Below are 18,197 nucleotides of genomic sequence, written 5' to 3' on the forward strand. Positions count from 1 at the left end.
GCCATCTATGGGATCGAACAGAGTCGGACATGACTGAAGTGACTTAGCAGCAGCAGCAGCAGCAAATGCTATCTGTGTACCAAGGCTTCCCTTGCGGCTTAGTTGGTAAAGAATTTGCCTGAAATGCATGAGACTTGGGTTGGATCCCCAGATCTAGAAGATCCCCTGGAGAAGGGCATGGCAACCCACTCCAGTACTCTTGCCTGGAAAATCCCATGGACAGAGGAGACTGGCGGGCTCCAGTCCATGGGGTCACAAAGAGTTAGACACGACTGAAGCAACTGAGCACACACATACACACGTGCACTTACAAACAAAAGTTATCAAAGTAAACAAGAAGGAGAGATGACTAACAATCAAATCGCATCCATTAATGGCATCGGTTCAGAAACAAGGGCACTTGCTTTCCTAAAGGCAGGGTACCTCTTGAACATAATGCCGTTTGTCAATATATAAACTTTGGAGGAAAGAAAAAAAAAATTCCTCTTGTTCTCACCGATTTGCTGCTCTCACCTCCAACCGTGCAACCTCTTCAGTCTTCAGGTAAGCCACCACCTTTTGGGAAAGAACGGCTCGTGGTACTAAGGATGACTTCAGCTGCATCACTGCTTGGAGACGCTGTGGGAGGGAACCAGGACTTTGAGGCAACGGGGACGGGGTGGAGGGGCGCAGTGGAGGGCACTGGAAGCCACCCCGAAAAGCCTCACTCTGAACCACCGTCCCCGGGGGCCTCGTCAATGCAGGCTCATAGCTGCATCCCGTGGACAGGAAGAAACACCATCTCCGGCTCGGACCGTGCGGTCCCGCGGGCCGCAGGACTGACAGCGCAGAAGGTGGTTTTCTGAATCCCTTCCGGCCCGGGCCGCTGCTAGCACCGTCGGCGCCGCCCCCTCCCCTTCAGCTCCGCTCTCCAGGCCTCGCACCGCCACGCGGCCCTCAGTCGGACCTCGCCTCGCGCTGAGTTCTAGGTCACCCGGCCCGCACCCCCAAGCCTTGGCCTGATCCGCCACCGCTTGGGCGATCGGCCCAGGCAGGGTTTCTGGGCGAAGATTATCCAGGAGGCGGAGAAGAGGGCCCGGCGCGCCTCGGTGTCGCCCTTCTCCAGGGCCCAGGCTCCGGGCTCCTGGACCCGCCAGACTCCCCGAGCCGTCCCGGCCCTCGACCTCCCGAGCCCATCCCCGGCCCTCCCTCGTCGTCGCCCTGTCCTGAGGCTCCGGGCCCCCAGACTCCCTACTCCCGGGTCCCGGGCCGGGGGTTGCACTCGCCTTGGCTGGGCCTCTGCGCCGCCGCGCGTTGCCTGGACAACGGCCGCGAGCCCAGCTCGGATACAGCCGAAACCGAGCGGGCGGACGCCGAGACCAGCCGAAGCTCCCCGAGAGGCCGGAAAGAGCCGAAGACGCTCGGAAACGTTCGTGCGCAGCCGAGAGCAGGATTCCTCCCGCGGGTGGCGAGCTTCGGGGCTGTGCATGGCAATTTCCCCCTTTTTCGATGGTTGTCTAGAGTCCACAACGCTAGCTCGCAGAGGGGGCCGAGGGGACAGAATATGCCTTTCTGCCCAGAAAAGGGAAGCTGGTGTATTCTTCTGTATGTGATGGGGATACACGGTCGGTTCGCGACCCGCTCCTGTAGTTCAGTTTTTCCAACCACATAGGTCAGTCAGGAGGAAGGCAGCAGGGAGACTGGGAAAGAAGGAGAACGCCATCTTTAAGATTCTCTCCTCTCTAGTTAATCTTATTGCTGGGTCTCTTGGACCCCAAAAGGTTTGCTAGATTCTTATCTATCTCCAAGAGGGTGTCGTTCAAGAGTATTTTTGAGAAAAGTCAGTTGATTCAACACAGTTCCTTGAAGTTGGTAACTTACGCGTTCAGTGCTTTGAGGGAGGAGGCTTATGGACGCCATTAGAGAGAAAATAGCTTAGAGTAGAAAGTACGAGTTCATTTAGTTAGAAACTAACCTTTTTCCTAACCTTGGCGGCTGACTGCATTCCCTAAGGCATTAGCAACGTGCCATCCTGCTCTAACGGTATGGTGGGTTAAACTAATTTTGAAAGAAAAAGCAACGTTACTAAGAAAACTTACTATAGCAAACAGCAGCAAAGGTCTTTCATTTGTTAAGCATACAAGGAACATTCTATTAAAAAAAACCCCATTTTCATAAACACTAGGATTTTATGGAATAAATTTAGTATGTAATATTGCGTAAATTTAAGGTGTACAAAATGTTACTTTGACCCGTTTATATATTATTAGATTGCAGAGATATTTATCACATTAGTCAGTCCAGTATTATTGTTTGTATCCATTATATTGTGCAAGCTTTCCAGATGGCTCAGTGGTAAAGAATCCGCCTGCCAATGCAGGAGACAGGGGTTCGATCCCTGGGTTAGGAAGATCCCCTGGAGGAGGAAATGGCAACCCACTCCAGTATTCTTGCCTGGGAAATCCCACGGACAGAGGAGCCTGGCGGGTTACAGTCCACCGGGTCGCAGAGAGTTGGACACGACTGAGCACGCAGGCATTACATTGTGCATTACATCCTACTCCTTAACAAATTTGTACCCTTAAGCACCATCACTCTTATCCCTCCTCCATAAACTCTAGAATTTGAAAAACACTCCTTTATCGCCCAAACGAAGAAAAACAACCTATGCGTCCAGCACCATCGGCAGCGCTAAAAAACTTGAAAGCCTTCACACTCAATCCAATAAAGGGTGTGTTTCTCTGCCTCAATCGCACTTCCACACTTTTTCGGTAAAAGCCTGGTTCGCGCCGGATTCAAGACTCAGAGCTGAGGCGGCGTTTTCTTCTCACGCATCCGTCAACAGGGCTTGGGCCAATCACAGGCTAGACTCTTACTCTATTGGCTGTCGATCCACCAATCCGGAGAGACGTACGAGTCCGCACAAGCGTCACAACATTACCCGCGTCGCAGATCCGCCCTCCGCCCCCACCCAGCGTCCCTGCGTGTAAACGCGCGCGCCCGCCGCTGACCAATGGGAAGGCCCCTGGAGGGGGCGCGCCCGTTGGAAACCTTGGCGTGCTCGGCCCCGCGCGCGTCGCCCCGCCCCGGCTCGCACTCCCGCCGCCCCGGCCCCGCCCCGCGCGTCGGCCCCGCGGACTCCGCCGGCCGCCGTAGCCGGAACTGCTCCTGTTCGCCGCGGGCCGGGCCTCTGGGAGGCTGAGGGGCGATAGCACCGGCGCCCGCAGCCTCCTCAGCCGCACGCCGACCGCCGAGGGGACGTACCGGGGCGAGTGCCGTTCGGCGACTGCTTCTGAGGCGGGAGGACCGGTGTGCGGCGTTGCGGTCTCTCAGCAGCCGGCGCTCGGGGGCCGGGCTGCCCGACTCGGCCGGTTCTGCGGGCGCCCGGGAGGACCCCGGCGGGCCCGGGAAGCCAGGCTGCTGCGAGGCGTTGATGAAAAAGGTGACCGGAGGCTGGGGGCTCAGGAGGGGTGGACCGCCCCTACTGGCTGTCGCGGCGAGGCCGGCTCCCAGCCCGAGCGGGGCTGCGGGAGAAGCGGCCTGCGCCCTGACGGCGGTGGTTACGCACGCGGTGTTTCGTCGGGGCGGCTCGGGGGAGCCCGGACCCAGGAGTGTTGCGTTGACGGAACTCTTTGTGTGCAGCTAGAAGTCAGCCAGGGACGTGGGGTTTTGCTTTTCCTTTCCCAGAAGGTGACAAATGGTGTCCTGCCGGGATGGGGCTTGAGGCGATCCCTCCTCTGTGCGCGGTCAGGAAGTAAGGTTGGAGGGACTCCGTGAGAGAATTCCATCCCCTGGTTTCCTTTTCCCTCAAAGGAAGACTGAAATACGTCAATACCTGTTGAATTCTGAAAAGCCACGTTTTTCTGTATTCAGGTAGTGTCTCCCAAGATTTAGCTCGCCGACGGGAAAGTTTATTCTGTTGTAGCTGATAGAACCACTGTCTGGGTCCTGGGTTGACTGTGGGTAGCTTTGGGATGATGGCTTGGTTCCTGGAAGGTAGGGTTCGCCACATTATAACGCAGAGAAGGTTATTTGGGGTATTTTCAGGTTTCTTAAGTAGAAACGGATAGGATAAGGGATGAATAGTGAGATGTCCTGTCCTACCACGAAGTCCTTTAAATTTGGCCATCTGTCTTACATAGTTGTATTCTTTGGCATGGCAGGTTTTTTTATTTTCGACTGGCGTGGATTCGGATGGTTTATGACATCAATTTCAACAGATGAAAGCTGTAGCAGGTAGTTTTGAGGCATAATACTTTTGAGCAGTAGTAGGTATCACTATGATTTTAATCATTTCCAAGTCTTTCTCGGAGAGGTCCTTACACTCCTTTTACTGTATTTCATTGTTGGCCTTGATGTCTTGCTCTCATTTTCCTTTTCTCAGCAGTCGTGTTGAGCATATCAAACACAGTTTGGGCACAGTATCAACACCTGTTGAGGAATCTAGTTTTTACTTTTCTTGCTTCATCGCATGTGCACATTACTATTTCTGGACTTACAACGTTGATAGTACCTGAATCTCTTTGAATAAATTGAGTGGATCTGCTTTCTGGGCGACAGACATTTTTAAAGTCATCATATTTTGTCGATGACATTGCCCACAACAGAGGGTCACAGTTAGTGCAGGAGTTTTATTCATGGTTGCCTAGAGCTTTGGCAGAATCCTCTTCTGTCCGTTCCTACCTGGAGGTTACTGTGCTGTCCCTTCCACGGGTGACTCTAGTCTGTTCCACACAGCAGGCTCCTTTGTTGAAAAGCATTTTTAATTCGTAAATCCCCACAGCAGTACACATCTCCCACCCTCAGAAGCAAGACTCCCAGAAACCCCCAGCTTATTATTCTTTATGTCTGTTTTAAAATAAGCAGGCGGACTGGCAGCCTCGGGCCACCATGGAGTTCCCTGTGTACGCAGGCGAGCCCGCGCCTCTGCACGGCCGGGGTCGATCCGGGCCCCTCACCCTCGCTCCAGGGCCAACTTTGGGGGCCGGAGTGCGGGGCAGGTGCGCGGGCCCGGAGCCCCGCGCGTTTTGGGGGGCGGGGTGGGGTGGGGTGGGGTCGAGGGGCGCGGGCGCCAAGGCCCGACCGGCTCAGGCAGCGCGGGGAGCGAGGCCGGCGCGCGGGCTGCCCGGCGCGCAGGCCATGAGCCGCGGGCCCTTCGGGTAGGTGGCTGCAGGACCCCTGGACCCCGACCCTGGCCCTCTGCCCCTTCTCCGACCCTGGACCGGGGCGCCGCGCGGGCAGGGCCGTCCGGGCGCGGCCGCCCAGCTGCCGCCCCGCCGCCTCCGCGTCGCCGGCCACCGTTTCCTGGGCGTCGGGCGGGCAGGCGCGCGGGGGTCCCGGCCGGGGTCCGGCGGGCGGCGACTCGGGCCCGCTGGCCGGGCTCGGGCGGGCGGGCCGCGGGAGGGGATCTGGAACAAACAACGGCGGCCATGTTGAGAGGGGATCGGTGCGGCTAAACTTCTCGCAGGCTGCGGGCCGCGCGCCTCACCCGGGTCCCCTCTCCCCCGCCCCGGCCAGGATGACAGTGAAGTTGGGAGACGGCGGCGGCGGGGAGGACGGGCTCAAGAGGCTGGGCAAGAGGTCGGCCGAGGAAGACTCCCTGGAAGGAGAGGGGCCCGGCGGCGGGGACGCGGCCGAGGAGAGCGGCGGCACAAAGAGGGACGGCAAGACCCCCCGGGACGGCGGCGACGGCCCCCAGGCCCCCTCTGGCGGCCCACAGGCCCCGTCCCCGCCGCCCGCCTGCCCCCAGGATCAGCACCACTTCCTCAGGTCCAGCGTGAGGCCACAGAGCAAGAGGCTCAGGAAGGACTCGTCCTGCGCTGGGGGGAGCAGCGGTGCGGGCAGCTCCGGGCCCCGCGGGAAAGGTAAGGCGACCCGGGCCCCTTGCAGGGTGTGCCCTTGCTCCCGCGGTGGGGGGCCCCTCCCTCATGCCTCCCTGCCTCCACCCAGCTGGGGTTCCCTCGTGTGTCTGCACCCACACTTTGAGTGGCACTTTGAAGGGGACATGCTCTCTTCCTGCTCCAAAGAGACTGTTCCTGTGTTTCGAGTGTGTTAAGAGGCAGTAAGTATTCTTTCCTTGGACAAATAGATTTCTGATGGTTGAATTTTTTCCCTCCATCAAAGGTGCTTGGGTGATTTATATGGTAGGCTATTTTAAACAGTAAACAGTAGTTTAGAAAGGGATTGAGGAATTACGGGCTGTGTCTTTTCCTCAGCCTCAGATGGTGAAAATACAACAAAGGAATGGACTTTTGAAACTCTTGTGGGGAAAGGTTGATAAGTCGAAAATGAATGATTCCGAGGGTCCGCCTTGGGCCCATCACCCTCTACTTCAGGTGTGCCAGGCTGGAGAGTGTTAAGGGCCTCAAGACATTGCCCTTTGAGTTTCTACTAAGGTTTCCTTGGGTGCCATGAGAACGTCTGTAGCGTTTAGTAAGTGGTGAAAACATGTATGACCTGACATAAACAAGCAGCAGTCCACAGGATTTGTCCTGGCATTCTCGGGTTGTTGAGGACGTCTCAGCTTTACTAGAGTCCCTATCAAAATAATAAGAAAACCATGTATTGTTTTCTGTTTGTATCTATTTATATTTCAGCATTCAGTTATTTCTTAATGGTGCAAGTGAATTGTTCTTAATACTCTTTGTTTCCGGCCAAGTTTGCAGCACTTTTATAGGTAGCATATGTAACACCATTTTCTAGTGAATTTCACATGAGAAAAACTTTTACTTTGTTCCTTGGGAGATGGAATTTAAATCATTAGCTGGTCCTGATAATATTAAGAAGGAAATATCTCAGAAGCTAGTGGAGGACCTATTTTGGAGATCTGTGCCAAACGTGTGCAGTTAAACTTGGTAACTTCTGCCTCATTCTCAGATGAGGAGGACTGTTCTCTGAAATCATAGCCTTACTCTTTTTCTTTTTTGGTGAAGATTTTTGATATAAGTATACTCACTTGGAGATGTAAGCATGAGATAATTTTGTATGCTTCAGAAGTTAAAACTTGTCTCATAGAAGTTTATTTTGGTGTGAAAGTTGCTGATTTATTAGGAAAACAGTAATTGGTTTTCCTGGCTTTGTTTTGTAAAAAGCAGTTTTTCACTCCTAGTCAGGGAGATATCTTAAGTTACCACGTATAAGTGCTAGGGAGCCTCCAAGGGTCTGTGACTTCAGAAGCACTGGCTCTGACGTCCAGTCAGAGTGTCTGGCTTCGGTCCCCTGGCCCTCTGACCTCAGTCTGCTCGCTTGACCCCTCTTGCCGGCTTTCTCCTTGGAGAGGCGTCCTTCCCTGTGAATTGAGGAGTGCCGGGGATGGCTCCCCTCTGTCCACGTGTGGCTGCTGAAATGGAGCGAGGCGATGGAGCAAGGCGCTGGAAGCTCTCTGCCCCCTGTAAATGGCTACCTGTGAGGTGATGTGGCGTGGATGTGATGTGAGACTTCAGTTAGAATGTTGGCAGTGGGTGAGGGGTGGTTTGCTTTCCCTTGCACAGTTGAGTGTGGGTCTGATGGGGAAGGTTTCTGATTAGCCTGGCCTCGGATCTGTTCTTAATTCTTGCCCAAACGTGGTTGGAGCAGCCATCCAGTTCCCATCAGGGAAATGGAAGTTTGCTAGAAATGGTGCTGCTTACAGCTTGTGTATATTCCGTTTGGCATGCAGAAGTTTGCTAAAGTGAATAATGAAGCTAAACTGTGGTGCTGGTGATGTTTGGGAGAGGAGTGGAAAGTGTGTTTCCTCTGCTTCACAGACTCCTGGGCCTGCCTCTGGCCTGGAGCTTCCCGGTTGAGGCCGCCGCTGGGCTGTGCTTCAAGTTTCCCCATGCCCAGGACATCCCCCGCCTGCCTCGGCAGCCTCTGTTCCCTCTCCTGCCCCTTTGACCTGCAGAGAGTAGGTCAGTTGTAACCTTGAGGAACATTTTTGGAGGAGCTGTTTGTCGCACAGACGGTGGAATTCTCCACCTGTAGTGATGAGCATGGACCAGTAAGGGAATTTTTCTGGTTTTTTCACTTCAGGAAAGTAAAAATTTCCATTATATTTGAGGTACAATCACAGCCCAGCCAGAGAAGGCTCCTTTGGTTACTGACCACTTTCCAGTTTCAGTCTTAACGCATGGAGAACTCTGCCGGCGTTTGGGAGGAAAAGGCTTGGGGAGGAAAGGAAGTTTTCATTTTGCTTCTGTCCACACAAGTACAGTCTTTTCTTTTTTCATAAGAATGGACTCTTTTGTCAACTTCAGTGAAAAACCAGAAGTGGAAGTCTGAATCAAATCCTTTTTGAATTGACCAGGGGCAAGTGGCAATGATTTAGCACCTGTGTGCCAGGCATCTTGCACCTCTGTTACTTTGCTTTTTATTTGGGCGCAGATACCGAGGAGTGTTGTTCAGATAACGTGCTCAGCTGAGACAGAAGGAAGGCTGCAGGTCAGAAACCAGTGGCTCTGCTTGATGTCAAAACAGATGCTCCCCTGGCCCTGCCATGCGCCCCAAGTGGCCTGAGAACACACTAGAGACTGACTTCGCGACCTGCAGGAGCCAGGCCAGGAGACAGAGCCCCACACCCTTCCCGTGTGTTCAGTCCACGCTGCACACCTCAGGTTCTTTGTCTGTAAAGGGGACAACCCCATGCCTGCCTCGCTGAAATGAGTAGCTCCCTGAAGCCCTGCACGACCGGCGAACAGGCTGCTCTTAGGGAAAGCGGGCCTGGCTGCCAGGTCAAGCTTCAGGCCGAGTCTGAGGGGGTGGGCGGGGTCGCCTGTTGGGAGGTAGGATAGAGGTGCCAGGAATGCCCCCCGAGCCGCTAGGGGGTGGGGAGCCTCAGGGGACGCCTGAGTTGGGGGCAGAGTCCAACCCTCTGGTTCCAAGGCTGTCCCCTCCCCCCACCCAAGAAGGCCGCTTCTGCAGAGTCAAGGAGCAAGTCAGAGGAGGCACCGTCTCCACAGTGCGGTTGCGTTGTCTGGCTTTACTGTGCCGTGCTTAGAAATCAGCGATTCCGTGTACAGAAAGCGTTTGCACTTTGCTTAGTCTGGGGTCTGCCTGTACCTTCCAGGGTTTTTTTTTAAAGGTGTCTCAGATGTACCTCACCCTGTTGAGGCCGACCCTGGGGAGACGGTATCCTTTTGGATATGCGGTTGGGAGCCCGGTGTCTCCACCCTGAGGTCCAGGCGTTCGTTCAGCTGGGCTGGAGGGGTGCTTGCCCTGCCCGAACTTTATGTTCCTTCCGTTCAGCAGCAGACAGGTCAGGCCACGGCCGAGGCCGCGCTTTCCTCGGCTCAGGGGCGCCTGGGGTCCTACGAGAAGGCAGAGGCTGGGAGGCCAGGTGGTTGTCTCCCTGGTGGGCTCTCCTTAGCCCTCACCTCACAGAGTGCCCGGCCTGGCGAGGCTCTGCTGGCATCCATGCCGCGGTCACTCTCATCCCTCCCCAGGCCAGACAGCTGGGCGGGGCATTCCCTGCCTTCCATACCCACCAGGGGCAGGGGGACACACCCGACCCTCCGGAAACCGTGAGGCCGGAGCGTTGTGGTCCTTGTGGCCAGTTGGATCATCACCCCAGGGTCCCTCAGGCTCTGTGAAGGTCTCAGCTTGTTGGGAGGAGAAGTGAGAGGCGGGCCATTCTTCCAGCTGTGTCTAGCACGTGCCTCTCTCCCCACCAAGGCTGCGTGTGCAGGAGCCATGGGGACTGCGACGTGGGATCTGTTGGGTGACACAGGCCCCTCTGTGTGCAGTGGGTCAGGAGACCCGCCGGCCCGGGCCGTGTCAGAGCGGCCACAACAGAGCCAGGCCGGATGGAGGGGAGCCGCCTGTGGAGCAGAGCTTCTAGGGAGTCCCTCAGTCAGAGCTGTGCTCTGAGCCGGCTCCACGTCCAAAACGTGGACAGATAGCCTGGGCGAGTAGGTGAGGGAACAGTTGAATTTTGGTTTAAAGGCTGAGCTAACTATGGAGTATTAGTACTTCCTTGACTTTCAACGTCGACACCGATGTTTCCATGGTGTCTCGTGAGCTTCCGTGGTTGTCTGGTGCCCAGAGTGTACACGTGTCAGGGTTTTCATTTCATTTGCCTGGAAAATCCCATGGACAGAGGAGCCTGGTGGGCTGCAGTCCATGGGGTCGCGAAGAGTTGGACACGACTGAAGCGACTTAGCAGCGGCAGCAGCAGCACGTTGTGTCCTGTTTTGGATGATATGAAAATACAAAGATAGCAGTCACAGATGCAAAAACCGTCTTTGTCCGGGATGGGGGTGTGCTGGAGTGCTCTATCACATCAGGAAAGGGTGGTGGTCTCAGCACTGAGGACCAGCATGTGAAACGTGCCTGGGAGTTGTGGTCCCTATGTTACTTCGTGAGGAGGGTGTGCGTTTTAGTGGGAACACTGGGTCGTAGTTGTGTTTGTCTTAAACACCTGTGAGAGGAGCGAAAGTCTTCGCGGGAGGCCACGCCTGGTTTGAGAGAGGGGGACACTGAGCATCACGAGGTGCCGCTGAGGCAGATGGAGTGCCAAGTGCTGGGGGCGGTCCTAGTGGGCAGCACGCGGCTCTCGGGGCCCAGTGAACGTGGTGGGCAGTGGGGATGGGGGTGCTTCGATTCGTCCGTGGGGCGGCACCCTTCCTGGGAACCGCCCCCCGTGTGCCTTGGTGGAGAAGGCTTTTTCAGCAGCGGCACAGAAGCACCTCTGAGACCCTGGGTGTCACACCTCCCGTTTGGACTGAGCACAGCCTGGGGCGCCCGCCAGGCCTCCTGTTGGGCATGCCGCCCTCTCGGCCGTGAGCCTCCGCGGTGCCAGGCAGCGCCCTAGTGGGGCTGGGGGCCGGCAGGCGGCGAGACGGGAGTGCGCCTCTTGCCCAGCGCAGGCGGGCTTGGGTGGATGTTTCTGAAGCCCTCGAGTGCAGCCTGACAGGGTCTTCCTGTCCCCTGGGACTTTGATGTTATGCTCAGGAAGTTTGCAGTCTCCAGAGGAAGGCTGAGGACAGAGAGTGTGCCGTGATGGGGCGTCCCCTGGGAAGTCACATGGCCATGCTAGGCCAGCGTCCCCCCGAGTCCTGAGCCTGCCGCCGCCTCCGTCACAGACGGGGGCCACTGAGACCAGGATCTCTCCCTCATCTGCCCGTGACTCTGTGTGTCATAAATGCTGAGGCAGCCACGGCCCGGGTGATGGCCACCGGGACGTCACACATCCTGAAGAAGCCCCATGTCCCGGGAGGACGACGCCAGGTCTGGAGTGAGAGGAGGGGAACTGGCTGGGCCCCGGCCGCCTGGACCATGTGGCTTTCCCGCTTTCAGGGCTTCTTTCCCCCTGGTGATGGTGACTGCACACGAGGACAGAAGGGAGCAGGGCATCCAGATGCGCTCCTCGGGGCTGGGCACCTGCGCTTCCGGCAGAAAGCTGGCTGGTTCTCTGCTGCACGGTGCTGAGGGGGCACGGGCAGAGAGAGCGGGCGGTCTAGCTTGTCTGGAGTGGACGGCCGGGCAGCGGGGGACGCAGACAGAGGCTGCACGTCTGTGTTCCTCAAACATGAGCCCTGGAGAAGGGTGCAGCCCGAGTGGGTGGTCTGGGAGACCAGAAAGGGCGCTGAAGGGCCTGCTCCAAGGTGGTGCCGGGCCTCCGGGGCCAGTGGTGGGTGGGAGGGACGGCGCCGGCTCCCCAGCTCTCGCTGAGCGCGCTGAGGCCTGACGCAGCCGTTCCTGCTCTGAGGCACAGAGAGGCCGCCAGGCTCCGGTCTCGTGCATCCTTTCCCTCCTGCCTTCCCAGTGCTCACTTCTCACGTGCGGGCTCTGACTAAATTTGTGGCCTCAAGCACGGTTGCAGGTGTCGCGTTGACTTGGGGCCTGTGCATACCCACGCCCACCCCAGGGAGAGCGCCGCGCCCACTAAGGCTTGTTCAGAGTTGTCTTCTCCACATCCCCCGCCCCCCTTTGCCTTCCTGCGCCTCCATTCTTCTCTCTGGCTTCTCTGGCTTCCCCCTTCAGTCGTCACTCTTTCTGGACTTTTCCCGGTAACCATCTCGTTCTCCCAGTGTCTCTGATCCTGCCTGTCCTTTCCCGCTTGAGTTGCAGCGCTTGAAGGAACCAGAGCTCAGGTGGGCCGCCATTCTTCCTCCTTCTCATCTGAATTTTCAGGGATGTACCAGGTGCTGTGTTCTCTCCCCCCCATGAAGTTTTGTGATTCTACTCTATTTCTGAGAAGCATTCAAGGTCTAGAGTGACGGGCAGCAGACGTGGAAATGGTTGCCTGAGGGTCCTTAGCTTTATTTTCCTCTACTGAGGATGAACTGTTTCTGAAACCTGAGCAGGAGAGGCTGAGCATTGCTGCTCTGACCTCTGGCCTTGAAGAGGGTGTGGTTGGTGGCCTCAAGGACCTCCTTGGAGCAGCTTTTAAGTCGCCCTTTTCTTCACGTCTGCTGGTTTGGTGTATTCTGTGGGTACCCCTGAGGTCCCTCCAGGCCCAGAGATGCTTTCATTCAGTTTTCCGTCACTGTTCATCCTCCTTGTTGCGGGTCACCAGCGAAATCTCGCAAAAGCCAGCAGGAGGCCTGTGTTAACAGAATTTTCAAAAATGTGTGTTATTTCAAGTACGTTGACACCAGTGTGGGCTGGCAAAGCTAAACCTGAGCTGTGATTGTTAGCAAGTTGTCTTTGTCTTGGAAAAGGAGGGTTTAGTGAACGTGTTGTCAGAAGTTGAAAATGACTCTGAAATCCTTTATGTGGGTGGTGCAGAGGTGGACAGACAGCGCTTCCTTAGAGGAGTACTCATGAGGAGTTATGGGCTCCAAGTCAACCAGAATTTCTTTTATTTGAGAGTGGCTTTTAAACGGCACCTGTGACCTGATCTTGAGCTCATGGGGAAGTGTCTCTGAGCTGCGCGCAGTGGAACGAAACCGACGATCCCTGCACACGAGCTGAGTTGCCTCGCCTGTTGAAACATCTTGGGACATGCCGGGCTCATGAGTTAGGTCAGGGGTTGGGTTTGGTTTGGTGAGGAACTGACAAAGTCAGGCAGGTCCTGTGGCGAGGGCGTCCTTCCCCCGCTCTGTGCCCCCGGGGATCCTGAGGTACAGGTCTGCTGAGCCTCACGAAGCGGAAGGAAGCAGCTTGGGACTGGCTTGTCCTCCCTAACTGTGTCTAGGATGCGAGGGGTGAACATACAGGTGCAGTGACAGAAGGGTCCCTCCCGCGCTGTCCGGCATGGGAACCCCTGGCCCCCTGTGGACCCTGACCGCTAGAGCTGTGGCTGGTGTGACTAAGGAGCTGGGGTTTTATTTAATTAAGATTTAAATTTGAGTAGCCTCATTAGTGATCGTCTAATTGGGCTGTACAACTCTGATAAATTGTGAATTCTGTTACCTGAGCATGTTGGTTTCTGAAGGTGGCCCGCTGGCCTGATAACACCTTTCCCCACAGGAGAATCAAGCGCATTCCGTGTACCTGAGTGGTTTTTCTACACATATGAATACATTCTCATGCCCAGTAGCTGACTGATGGGATCAGCTTTTTTTAGATACTGCTTATGTTGACATTAGGCCTTCTCAGGTGGCTCAGGGGTAAAGATTCTGCCTGCCGATGCAGGAGATGCAAGATATGCAGGCTCGATCCTTGGGTCTGAAGATCCTCTGGAAATGGCAACCCACTCCATTACTCTTACTTGGAAAATTCCACGGACAGAGGAACCTGACGGGCTATAGTCCATGGGGTTGAAAAGAGTCAGGCACGACTGAGCGACGGAGCACACACGTGTCGATATGATTACAAGGATCCGCACCTTGAAAGGCACAGTGAGGCATCAGAGGGGAGAGTGACTCAGGCCTGCCTGGGGCCCCAGACAGCCCCTGCACTTGGATTCTGCAGGGGTGGTCTTTGCAAGCATGCATGGAATCACTTTTAATTTGTCACTTCTTTTATTTCTCACGATTGTCTTTTATTCCCTTTGGAGGCAGAACCCTCTCGAAGGGGCGAGGGAAACATGTCCCCGAGTTCCCAGTGAGCACGTGTCTGCCCAGGGAGGGCCCCCAGCAAACTGACCGGGAAGTGGATCTGACGGAAAAGCTTATGATTATCTCATCAAGAAAGCATTTTAACAGTTATCTGCACTTGTTTAGCTTTTCCTGTTTGAAGCACTTTTGTTTTTATGATCTTATTTTTACCCTTGTCATTTAGAGTTTGCAGATTCTAACCATTGGATGGCCCTGTGGTTCCGAGAAAAGAGAATACTGGTTATCACAAAAATACGCTGGGAGTTCCCCTTCCATCTGAGAGGAAGGAACTGGAATGGGTGGGAGGGCTGGGTTAGGTCATAAAGTGTATGGTTATCTGTGGCCTTTGCCTTGGCCTCACTGCCTGTGCCCTCCTGGGAGCCTGGAGCTCTGGGCCTGGGCCTGGCTTGGACCCCCATGCTGGACTCTATGTGCTGCCGCCTCCGGCAGCATCTGCAAGGACTCATCTCAAGATACGGAACTGGCGCATCAAAAGCGTGTGTGGGTTGTCACTCACTCTCAGAACACCAGACTTTGTTGATAAAAAGTGATCAAGAAAAATGGGAGTTTTGAGACTTTTAAAAGGTTCTGTGGGGTCATATTTTGAAGTTCCAATTGTAGCTTTAAGAAGGTAGTGTCTTACACACATGTAGACGTTTTCTTGATTTTGAATTTCAATTTGTTTGTTTGAAAATATAATTATTTTACCCAAAACTTCATTTGAGAAAGACAGGTTGCTGAGTGCCTCAGCAAGGCCTTGTCCTTGTACTCTCAGTGGTGCCACATAAATGCTCTGTTTCCTTTTTCTCACTGTTTAAACGTTCACGAGGGTCAGAGGTCAGGGCAGGACCATGTCACTCACTTGCTGGGGGCAGGGCCTGGGGCAGCTTCTGTTGGTAACAGATCACTCACTGTAAGGTTCTTTCTCTCCAAGGAGCTGATGGTGGCGGATCATCGGCTGCAAATGGGCCCGGGGTTGCCCCTGCTGCCCCTGCAGGGGGCTCTCGCTCCTCCTCCAGGAACCTGGGGTCTTCGGGTGGGGAGAAGGAGGAAGGCAAGAAGGTTCGGCGGCAGTGGGAGTCCTGGAGCACAGAGGACAAAAACACCTTCTTTGAGGGGCTGTATGAGGTAAGCTTCCTGGAGTCTGCAGGGCCAGTGGGGCTCCCCGTCATACCCCACTTGGTGGCCCTAGGCCTTGCCCTCTGACCTTGGCCCTTCAGCTCCTTGGTGTGACCTTCAAAGCTGTTTCTAGTGAGGTGGCTGTTAGGAAGTGTCTTTGCTTCTCTCTTCTAAGATGCTCTCCAGTGGCCCAGAGTGGTGCCTGTCCCTCTGGGCCTTCCCCTTACAGCTGGTGGCAGTTTTGTGGGAGAGGAAGTACCTGAGCTAGATGCTGGAGAGGCACTTCATGTGCAACTCTGTCTTGTCCTGGCTCACCTGCCATTGTTTCTTTTAACACAGAGAATGAGTATTCATTCTTTAGGATTTTTACTTTTTGATCTTAAACTTTGAAATGATTTCAGAGTTGGAAAAACCACAAAAAGAATCCAGGGAATGTTCACATTCCCTTTTCCTGCTTCCCTGATACCCTCATGACTGCAGGGTGACCACATAGTGAGGAGGATCAACCTGATGTCATCAGTGTTTCCTCTGGGGTCCTCCCCCGGGTCACACTGACCCACATTGTGGTTGGCTCCTCCCAGTTGGGACAGGTCCCTCAGTCTCCCCTTTTTACCCTGGTCTCTTGTGAAGCGTTGGGCTCACCTGACATTTCCTTGTGGCTGAGCTTAAGCTTTGTGTTGAGAGTGCCGCAGGAGTGCTGTGCATCCTTGGTGTGTCCTTGTGGGAGCCTGTGCTGTGCTCTTGGGCCTGCTGTGTGAACCTTGGTCTCTGCACTGAGGTTGCATATCTCAGGGTCTCCACTGCCAAGTCTTCCTCTTTTTTTTTAACTTCGAAACTATGAATACCCTGTTTCGCATCATTTTCCTTCTTCTAACTTAAGCAACCAATGCTGCTGCTTACTGAAACAACTATTACTGTGGTGTGTGCCCAGTGACAACCTTCTGGCTCCCTTATTCTATGTACATTTATTAATTGGGAACCCCATGCCAGGAGCTCTCCCTTCTCCATTTATGTTGGCTCCTGTGTCCTTCTAACATGTTTCCATTCAACCTTGAGTACTTCCTTTCTCTCTGGCACCACAGGATGCTCTAGACGTTCCTGGTGTTTTTCTTGCCCCAGACTTGGCAATGCCCGTTTTCGCAAGGAACTCTGTTCCTTTTGGAAAGTGGGATTTAGAAGCCAAGCCTTGGGCACCCATGGTGCTCATTGCTGCCGGCATGCTGTTACCTCCAGGTCCCTTCCCATGCTCTTGCTTGCTTTGTGTTGATGAGAGTTTCAGTCATGGGCAGTACCTGGACAGCATTGACACTGTGTTCTCTGGAGTGTAAAGTCTGTCCTAAAAAATCTAAGCTGTACTTGGCTTCTGCGTGGAGTTGCTGAAGGAAGGTCCGCAGCTGTATTCAGAGCGCATTCTGTGTGATCCTGTTTAATACCTTTTGTATGAGTGAATTGGTGAGACTATTTCTGAATAGTTGATGTGTTGTTTTAAGATACCAGATACACAGCACCCTGAGCTCCTCCATCCTGTCATATCTGCTGATTATTGTTATGGGGGTGTCTCATTTCATGGGCTCTAAAGAACTCTGGAGGGTAAGCTCTTTGTCCAAGTGGTAAGCGTTCCGTGTCTCCTGCTCCGGCTCCTTGCCTCTTGGTGCCCGCCTGTCACGGCCGCCCTGTTGCTGCTTTGTCTACTGCTCTGATGGAAACCTGAGGTTGTGGGGAAGCCGGGCTGCAGGTCACGCCCAGTACGATCTGTGAAGCGTCTGCCTCGTCCAGAGGCTGCCTCGCCGTGACTGCCGTGTGCGTGCCGCGGGCTCTGTCTTGCAGCACGGGAAGGACTTCGAGGCCATCCAGAACAACATCGCGCTGAAGTACCGGAAGAAGGGCCGGCCGGCCGGCATGGTGAAGAACAAGGAGCAGGTGCGGCACTTCTACTATCGCACATGGCACAAGATCACCAAGTACATCGACTTCGACAACGGTGAGCGCCGCCTGCCGCCTCGCGCTGGCCCCGTGCCCGCCCAGCGCACGACCCGGCGTGTTCTCGGCTCAGCACGCCTGCTGGCAGGAGGCCTTGTAGCTGGCAGTTGGGCTGAACTGCGAGGACGCCTGTGGCGTCTGGGTGCCTGGCTCACTTGCTGGGAGGGAGGGTACCATGGTTCTGGATCCTACCTCTTCATTCCCCGCCCTTCTCCCCAGGGGGCCCTGGTGGGTTAGGAGTGGGCCGGGCCTGGCGTGGAAGGCTGGGGGTGGGGGGCTGGCCATCCAGCGCTTTCCCAGGCCCTCGTCGCCTATGTTTGAGTCTGGTTTGTGTGGTACTGTCTTGAAGTCACACGTCTAGGTCATGCCAGGTGCAGTCCTGACTGCTGCTCAGAGTACCCCTTCCGTTAGCGTCTCTGTCCCCGGGGAGGCATTGCCGCCGCCTTGGTCCACACGCTGGGAGAGCCGTGTCCGTGTCACTTCTGCCCCTTCTCATGGCTCAGTCCCCCTGTGACCGCCCGGTTCTGGCACTCCCCGTCAGCAGCAGTGCTGATGCAGGATGACCGTGGTGGCCGTGCTCACACCCCTCCTGTGAACTCTGCCTGTGCCTCGCAGGTGGTCTTTGGCCGGGCAGCAAGTTCTCGCCTCCCCGATGACCCCTCCGGCTTCCCCGCGGCTTCTCCCTGTGGTCAGGGTCCCAGGGCCGGGGCTTCCTCCAGCCTGGAAAGGCCCAGGGGTGGTCCGAACTGTCCTTGTATAAGAAGTCTGGCTTTGGAGGGTTACTGTCTACTGAAACTACTTCACCCTGCTTCCTCGCTCACGTGGACGGGGCGTGGAGGACTGTGTGCTGCTGCTGCTGCTGCATTTGAGTGTTTATAGAGAGCCCTGGCTGGGTCTGGCTCGCAAGCCATGGTTTGCTGTCCTCTGCCCTGGAGAAGTCCTTTCTCGATGCCATGGCCAGCAACAGGGCTCTCGGGACTGTGGACCAAGCTCCAGACAGTCGCGGTTGTGATGGTCACTGCACTTCCCGTGACAGTGTCCCCGTCTTTGCTTTGAATCTCTGTGGATGTCTCCTATCCACCTGTCGGTCTTGCTGGTTCTGTTCTGAGCTTCTCAGATCTGTCTGTGCTGCCCGGCCCCCACCACTCTCCACCCTCGTCA

General features: G+C 55.4%; 2 protein-coding genes across 9 annotated transcripts in view; one reads left to right on the top strand and one right to left on the bottom strand.

Moving 5' to 3' along the window:
* IFT140 (intraflagellar transport 140) overlaps positions 1–1,363 on the bottom strand; it is a 55,631-nt gene extending 54,268 nt beyond the window's left edge. For 4 of the 7 annotated variants that reach the window (XR_001917256.1, XM_018040468.1, XM_018040467.1 and 1 more), the window contains exons 1-2: positions 1,266–1,282; positions 497–618 (exon numbers count right to left, since the gene is read on the bottom strand). The gene's annotated coding sequence lies outside the window, so the exon portion shown is untranslated. Of the gene's footprint in view, positions 1–496; positions 619–1,265 lie in introns of those variants that run through there. The other 3 variants (XM_018040466.1, XM_018040464.1, XM_018040463.1) reach the window with 3 other exon arrangements.
* The window catches only part of CRAMP1 (cramped chromatin regulator homolog 1), a 44,506-nt gene continuing 29,434 nt past the window's right edge, over positions 3,126–18,197 (top strand). Inside the window, exons 1-4 of one of the 2 annotated variants that reach the window (XM_018040034.1) lie at positions 3,126–3,421; positions 5,497–5,843; positions 14,872–15,065; positions 16,884–17,037. In XM_018040034.1, coding sequence (XP_017895523.1) covers positions 5,498–5,843; positions 14,872–15,065; positions 16,884–17,037 — 694 coding nt within the window. In that variant the 5' untranslated portion in view covers positions 3,126–3,421; position 5,497. Of the gene's footprint in view, positions 3,422–5,052; positions 5,139–5,496; positions 5,844–14,871; positions 15,066–16,883; positions 17,038–18,197 lie in introns of those variants that run through there. The other variant, XM_018040033.1, reaches the window with a different exon arrangement.

Source organism: Capra hircus, chromosome 25, assembly GCF_001704415.2.
Source record: "Capra hircus breed San Clemente chromosome 25, ASM170441v1, whole genome shotgun sequence".
In the NCBI taxonomy this organism is placed as follows: domain Eukaryota; kingdom Metazoa; phylum Chordata; class Mammalia; order Artiodactyla; family Bovidae; genus Capra; species Capra hircus.